This window comes from Stegastes partitus, unplaced genomic scaffold (assembly GCF_000690725.1).
Source record: "Stegastes partitus isolate 25-593 unplaced genomic scaffold, Stegastes_partitus-1.0.2 Scaffold93, whole genome shotgun sequence".
NCBI classification, from domain to species: Eukaryota; Metazoa; Chordata; class Actinopteri; family Pomacentridae; genus Stegastes; species Stegastes partitus.
In genome coordinates this window covers 580,051-587,392 of record NW_007577824.1, presented here as the reverse complement: position 1 = coordinate 587,392, position 7,342 = coordinate 580,051, and the positions used below count along the sequence as shown (strand labels likewise).

The 7,342-nt window shown below is 45.0% G+C and overlaps 1 protein-coding gene across 1 annotated transcript; it reads right to left on the bottom strand.

The window, feature by feature from the left end:
* Window positions 1-494: 494 nt before the first annotated feature.
* On the bottom strand, window positions 495-7,144 carry LOC103354038 (semaphorin-4E-like). Its single transcript, XM_008277275.1, has 14 exons — window positions 7,048-7,144; window positions 4,955-5,100; window positions 4,752-4,814; window positions 4,563-4,658; window positions 3,636-3,735; window positions 3,434-3,544; window positions 3,163-3,311; window positions 2,904-3,079; window positions 2,450-2,600; window positions 2,100-2,322; window positions 1,893-2,011; window positions 1,580-1,746; window positions 1,139-1,188; window positions 495-961 (listed from the first exon to the last, which is right to left on the bottom strand). The coding sequence occupies exons 1-14, from the start codon at window positions 7,142-7,144 to the stop codon at window positions 495-497; spliced, it is 2,115 nt and encodes a 704-aa protein (XP_008275497.1).
* Window positions 7,145-7,342: the final 198 nt, after the last annotated feature.

The following is a 7,342-nucleotide window of genomic DNA, read 5'->3' as shown; positions in this document are numbered from 1 at the left end:
GAAACATTATAAAGCGCTTTGAGCGCCGCTAAGGTAGCAAAGCGATATATAAGTGCAGTCCATTTACCATTTAGTTTGCTGCTGCACATGCTTGCTCATTGATATTGAGTTAATTTAAGACATTTAAATGGACCTGGTCTTAATATGTTTACCTCCATGTGGGCTTTCATTGCTGTGACTTTAAGATGCAGTGAGAAAAAGCCATTAACATATATGAGCAAGTAAAGTTTTGTTAGAACAGCAGAGGATGCTGGGTAACTGGGCTGAATGTGAAAGAATTATTCCTTTGATATTGTGTACAGTCAAGGAGGTCACACACTGATTGTGTTTGCTGTACTTGGGCTGCAGTCAGTAATCACACCTTTAAGGCTATAGTTATTTGTATTTATACTTGCAACACAGTACAATGAAACAAAGAGTAAAACCAAGAGATCCTTCTGTGATAGTGCAGTTGTTATCGTTGCCTGCCTCCACCTCCTCCTCTGCTACTTTTGCTACAGTTCGCTTTGTGCCAGCATCCCACTGTGATGCACACATCCCTCCATATCACAGTTTTCGTTGCCACTACCAACACGGCCTTGCTTTTTTTCCGCTAGGTGCCTGATCACAAGAGCACCGCATATGAGCATTATCAGCAAGCTGGCAAAAGCAGCCAAGGTGATGGCAGCCGCCTCCAGGTTCCTGACAACGGTGCGAGTGTCCTGAAGCTGAACGAGGAACTGGATCACAGTCGTCCGGTGCACTCTGCCCTTCACTGTCTCCACTGTCTCACAGGTGTAAAGGCCAGCGTCAGAGAAGGAGGGTGTGATGATGAGACCCTGGCTGAGTACAGTGTGTCGGGGACCGGCATGGAGGACGCTGTCAGAGAAGCGCCAGCTGACTGGGAGGTTATTCTCAGGGGAACATGGGAGGAACTGAGCTATGCCGATGGCGAAGTGGACAACAGTGGGTGTCTGTTTCACTGAGGGAGGGAGTAAACAAACACATCTCCTGCTACCGCATTGTTGATGTCAAACATCCCACTCAGTAAAGATTTTATTCTTACACCTACATGGCAGTACAGTAAACAGTTAATATGTGTGACCTGTTTTTGTCAGCTTGCATTCGGTTGTACTGAGAGAGCAAATGGGGTACTTACAATCAGAAGGTGGGCACATCCTGATGTCGCCATCACTGAGACTCTGAATCCTACAAGAAGAGCAATACCTCCTTCAGTGTGCAGCTCAAGTCACGTCAAAGGTGAACTGGAATGACCATCTTGGACTTTTATGTCTCTGCCAACCAGCCATGTCTGTCCAGATGTAAACACTTTACATCATATTAGACTTTTACATGGAACTTTGCCATAATAAGATCATGAAGTCCTGAGTTATAGCCAAAAACATGTTTTGTGAAGTCACAGTGACAGTGATCTAATCAATCCATCCTCAAGCCCAAGAGAACATTTGATTCAGATTTGAAGAAAATCCCTCCAGGCACTAAACAGATATTGTATTTATGAGAATAACAACCCAAAAGGATAAAGCTTCAGCCCTTGACAGAGGCAGAAATATATGTTTTGATAAGTGATTGAACTTACATAGACGTGGTTGATACACCAACAACAGATGCACATTGACCTCTGCTCTTGTCCCAGCCGCAGTATGGGTCTCTTGCAAGCAGGCAGTCATCACATGATGTGTAACGCCTACAATCCCTTAAATCAACTTGAACTGCAGCGTCATCGGTGCCGCTGTACAGCTGGCCCTGTAATACGACAGGGTTTACAGCTGTCGCGCTACAGTGCTGTTTAAGTTACTATTGATCAAAGATCATGTGAGTCGTTCATTAAACTCATGTCCTATAAAGTGAGGATATTTCACCAGCTGGGATTTGCTGTTAAGTGAACTTACTGTTTTGGAGGACAGTTGGAGGAAGTCGACAGGCTGAGGATCCTGAAACAGCTGCAGCTCCTCGATGATGCGCCCATCCTCGCCATCAAACCTCACCGCCTTCTGCAGCCAGCCAGCGTCTAAAGGAGAAAGTGTCAATCTAAAAAGGGCTCATCTGTCAGTGTACATTGTGTGATTTGGCATAGACCCCTGTCTGCGGTCCAGAACCTGTGCCAATGAGCATGATCTGGTGCTGTTGTCCATCCAGTGACGTGACTTGGTCCACGACAATTTTGGAAAAGCGTGTCAGTGTCTGGACTAGCAGAGGTTTGCCAGTTATTGGTGTGACCACCCCATCCATCAGAGGGTGGTTCTTCACAAACACCAGAGTCGTGTCTGAGAGGTCCAGAGAGCTCATCACACCTTTGGCTCGCATTTCATCGTTAATACACTAAGAGTACAAGAGAAAAACAGAGGATAGTCACTGCTATTAGCTTGGTGTTTATTTTTTTATTTAAACCAAAAATAAGCACTTCTGTTAATGAGTACATTTAAATCTTTCTTGGCTTGACACTTACTGAACCAGGGTAGGAGAATGGCTCTCCTCCTGTGTAGATGTCCCAGCTCCCAGAATCTGTCTCCGTCAGAAACCTCCCACCAAACACCTGGCTGATGTCTGACAGCTTGTATGCACAGACAGCCGACTGGCTGCAAGCACCAGAGGACTCCCTGTTATAGACAGAGAAAAGATTTCCTTTTATAATGTGTGTGTGCGTGTGTTTTGTAGCCACCAGTTTCAGCATCTTATTACTTGTTGCCTTTATCCGTTAATGTCATTTGAATTGCATATTCAAACCTCCTAAGCCATGTTATCCCAACACAGTCTGACATTCTTCCTACAAGCTTCTTGTGCTGTCAGAATCTTAAGTTTTGCAGTTTTCGCTCACCTCCATAAATGTTTGCTTTTATTGTGTTTCACAGTGATGTACATACAGAGTAATGAGGCCCCAGCTGTGGGTACGTGGACCTTACGAGTTGGAGGTGAACGTGGCGTAGAAGATGCTGCCCCTCCAGTTATTTTGGTCTTGAAGAAGAAAGACGTCTTGGACTAGGGGCTGTGAGCCCGCATCGCCGAATGGACAGTCCAGCCGGGCTTTCAAAAAAGAGGTCCACCTTTTCTGCAGGGTCCTTTTGCCCCCCAAGTCACTCTAAAACAACCCACATGTTTTAATTTAAGGTTGATTCACAGAGACAGCCAAATGAAACCTTCAGATGACTTCAGAAGGCAAACCTTGCACACGCGGCCGATCCGTGACACCTGGATGTTACCACGACGTTCCTCCACAGCAGCTTCGGTGAAGAACAAGAACACGCTGTCGTCTTCACCGTTGTCGCTGTTGTTGCTTGCTTCGACGAGGCGAACGGAAATCATGGTGGGCTCTGAAAAGAAATCGTTATAAATGGGAGATCACAGGGTTGTCAACAGGTGGAGGTATGAAGAGCCGTCTCATGAAAGTGACACCTTATGATGGATAGTTTGGTTACATGTCAGATCAGCTTACCATTCAGCCAGGAACGTTTCATTTCAGTCTTGACGGGGTTCGGTCCATGTCTCTGGAACACCATCGCAGTGCCCAGAAAGTTTGAGGAAGTGGCAGAGTACAAAGTGTTTCCTGGTGAGTGGAAAGAAAACATTAGTTCAAAACTACAAACCAAAAGGAAGCTTTTAGAAATGACAGAATCTGTAAACTGGTGTCGACTCACCGTCCATAAGGGAGGCAAAGCGCTGGTAGGGATCAAAAGGAACCTTCCCTCTTCCTTCCTGTGGTTTTCTTTCCAAGGAGACCTTTCCATCTGTGAAAGTCTGTTGACGGAGGCATTTGTGCTTATTCATCATCTTTCGATTTTTTTATATCAAAGCAATAGTTCAGCAAAACAGACTTATTCACTTTCATGCTGACAGTAATGTGAGAAAATTGAGAACACTCTCTAATCTATATGATTAGTATGCTTAGCTCATCTTAGCTTCATGTCAAAAAGGGTTGAACAGCTAATGAGCTCAGTCTCAGAGTAACCGAATCCATCTGCCATCATCTCAAAAGCTCACTAACTGCAATATCTGTTTTAAGTTTTTATGCTAAGCTAAGCGGGCTGCAAGGTGACACAGTTGGTAGCACTGTTGCCTCGCAGCAAGAAGGTCACCGGTTCGCGTCCCAATGGGGGCACCGGGATCTTTCTGCATGTTCTCCCTGTGCAGCGTGGGTTCTCTCCAGGTTCTCCAGCTTCCTCACACAGTTCAAAAACATGTTGAGGTTAATTGGTGATTCTAAATTGTCCGTAGGTGTGAATGTGAGTGTTCTTGGTTGTCTGTCTCTAAGTGTAGCCCTGTGATAGACTGGTGACCTGTCCAGGGTGTCCCCTGCCTTCATCCTAAGTCAGCTGGGATAGACTCCAGCCCCCTACAACCCTAGTGAGGATTAAGCGGTGTATAGATAATGGATGCTAAGCTAAGCTAACTACCTGTTGGTTTAAGCTGTATATTTAACAGACAGAGATGAGCATGGTCTCAGTGTTTTTGTCTAAGCATGTATCTCATTAAACGGTAAACTATTCCTGAAGCTTGACGTTTGTTCCCCCTGAAATTAAAACTCAACGCAACGTTTGTCTTTGGAAGCTCCACGCAAAACTTACCATGTGGTCACACGCTGGGTTGAAAGCGTTTGTTCCGCACACGAGCATTTTACCGTCGCTCATTGTGTGCAGGGTCCTGATGACGTTATCACATTCCTATGGGAAGAAGTGATTAAAGGGAATAAAACTCAAACTGTAAGCTGTGTGTGGATGTAAAAGGCTGCTCTCATTATTCACTCCCTACTTTACCTCAGTGCTCTTGCCCTTCATCTGACAGAGGGCTTTGTCTGCTGAGCTGACTGTCCAATTGTCCTGGAAGATAAAATAATTAGGGGATGAAAGAAGACGCCCTCGTGTTTTAAGGGTTTGAGTACGTGAAAATGCAAAGATGAATCCCTTGTATATGAATTAAAGAGCTACGTCACAGCTGCCAGCCAAACCACAGCTGTTACCTCACTGGTCTTTCTGGTGATGTCATCCAAACTGAGGGCGATCACTCTCCCTTTGGCTCCGAGGACAAGCTGATCAATGTCGTCTCTCACCATCAAAGAGCTCAAACTACCAAAGCCGGACTCTTTGAACAGTTTCAAGTTCACGTCTGGGGCAGATAAAGGGACGAGGAGCTGGAGGTTACTTTTAAATCCTTGCATTTTAATACTGCTCAGTTCGATGTACTCTTCTGAACTGCAAAGCCTGTTCAGGATTTCACTTTCATGGTATGAATATAGAAGTCTGTGCTTCTTTTTTTGCATTCATTTACTCAATTCTTGACCTTAATCCTGTTGATCATGTTCCTATATTGTAATTTAAGGAATGTTTCATCCTCAACAGTTGAGTTGAAGCTCAGATCGTACCACGTAGTTGCGAATAAAAACCAGGCACGAAGGGTCACTTCAGCAACTAATGAGAATTACCAGATACAAGTCAGTTCACAGAGCACTTTAAAAATGCATCAACAAGTGTGGGAGGGAGAGTGATACAACGGGAATCTGTCATAGCTCAAACAACAAGACAGCTGGCATTCAATTTACTGAAGAGTATAAACAGAAAGACATAAGGTTGTGGAGATTGTTTCTGCCTGACTTTAGATTTGGACCTACATGATGACTGACAGTCTGTGTGAGAAAAGCAGAGGACTGTACTAAGGTTATGGTGCAGTGAGGAAGATGATGGAGGGGAGCTTGTGTTTATATCTGGAATCATGAACTGTGAAGGAATCCTGGATGCAAACTGAAAGAAATGAGCCAAAAGTGTGTTCAAGCAAACCTAGAGCAGGATGCTGATCAACAAAGAAGATGCTTGTAGAGAAGAAAATAATATCATACAGAGAGAAAAGCAAAGTGTTACAATAGTTCTGCCAGAGCGCTGACCTAAATCCTGCAGAGCACCACTGACAACAAAATGTTGGATGAACTAAAGCTTTCTTAGCACAAAGAGTGTTGGGATTCTGGTCTTGTGCTTTTATTTTGGTTGCATTTCCTGTGTTTTAGTTCTGATGTGCTTTGCACTTTCAGGCTGGGCGAGGCCACGGTGGAGGAGGACTCGCTCATTATCCACCACACCTGCCCCGCATCACATCAGTGCTGCTTTTAAGCTGGCTTCTCCCCGTGATGCGGTGCGAGAACTCCCCAACGAGCGGTAGATCGGCGACGCTTAATTTCGAGTTCTCGCGTTTGTTGTCTGTCAGTTCTACACTGACGTTTTTTCGTGTCTGCATCCTCTGCAGAGCCTCCTCAACCTGACGACTCTCCTGCCCAGCCACTATGAGAAAACCACCACCAGCAGCAGATCTCCAGGTTTCCCCCGACTGGATCCCAGCCGTCACGAGATCCACTGTCCCCGGAACACGGATTCACTCCCCTGAGCACTGGAGCACTCCACTGGAGCACCCTAAGCCCTCTCACCTCTCCCCACGAAGTCCAGCATGCACCGGCACTTCTGCTTCCTTGGTGTCCTCACTCCTTCCCCCCATTAAAAAACCCTCTTTTTACAACCCGCCTCCCTTGTCGCATTAATTGGGTCCACTTCCTGCAACTTAGGAGTCAACTCCTAACAAAGAGCAAGTTTAAACTGGTTGACCCTGTGCCCAGGTGTCCAGCAGTTCTTCATGCTTAATGATGCTTTACTAAAACAACTGTCCAAATAGTTTGCAGTTTGAACTATACATCTTAATGTTTCCTCAAATCAAGGTTTTTTGTTTAACCTTGTGCTTGTTTCTTTACAAAAAATGTTGTTCCCCCTTGACATTTTGATACCTAATAAATAGAAAAACACATTTTCAGCATAGCTTCAGTGTCCAAATGCGTTTTTAAGCTGCTGTACATTAAGGTTTACACTTTGCTGAATGTATTTACAGTAGCTCCTGTTGGAACGTACTGTAGTCTAATGTGTTTAACCACACTGTCTAAATACAGTGTCATCTACAGCATGATGTCTGCATATACAGTAGATTTACTGTAGCAGATTACTGCAGGCCATAGTGTTGTTCCAGCTGTGTTGCGTCTCTCCGTGTTGCCATCTGTACGTCTACATTTGGACGCCTAACCTTGGAAGGAAACGCTCCTGCGGGGCTTGTTGCTTGCTGTAAGGCTTTCACTCACGACGAGGAGGAAACAAAAGAGCACCGCAGGAGAGCTCATCATGTCCTATAAGGTGGAGAAAACACACCAAATTGATCTTGGTACGTCGGCAGACATTATTCTCCACCATGCATACTGTTCAGTAACAGCAACAGATGTCCTCAACAGTGACTCAGCGCCTGTGTTTTACCTCTAATTTCAATCCTGTACTTACCTGTAACCTTGTTTTGGTGAACAAATCGTGCTATTTGCTGTAATACA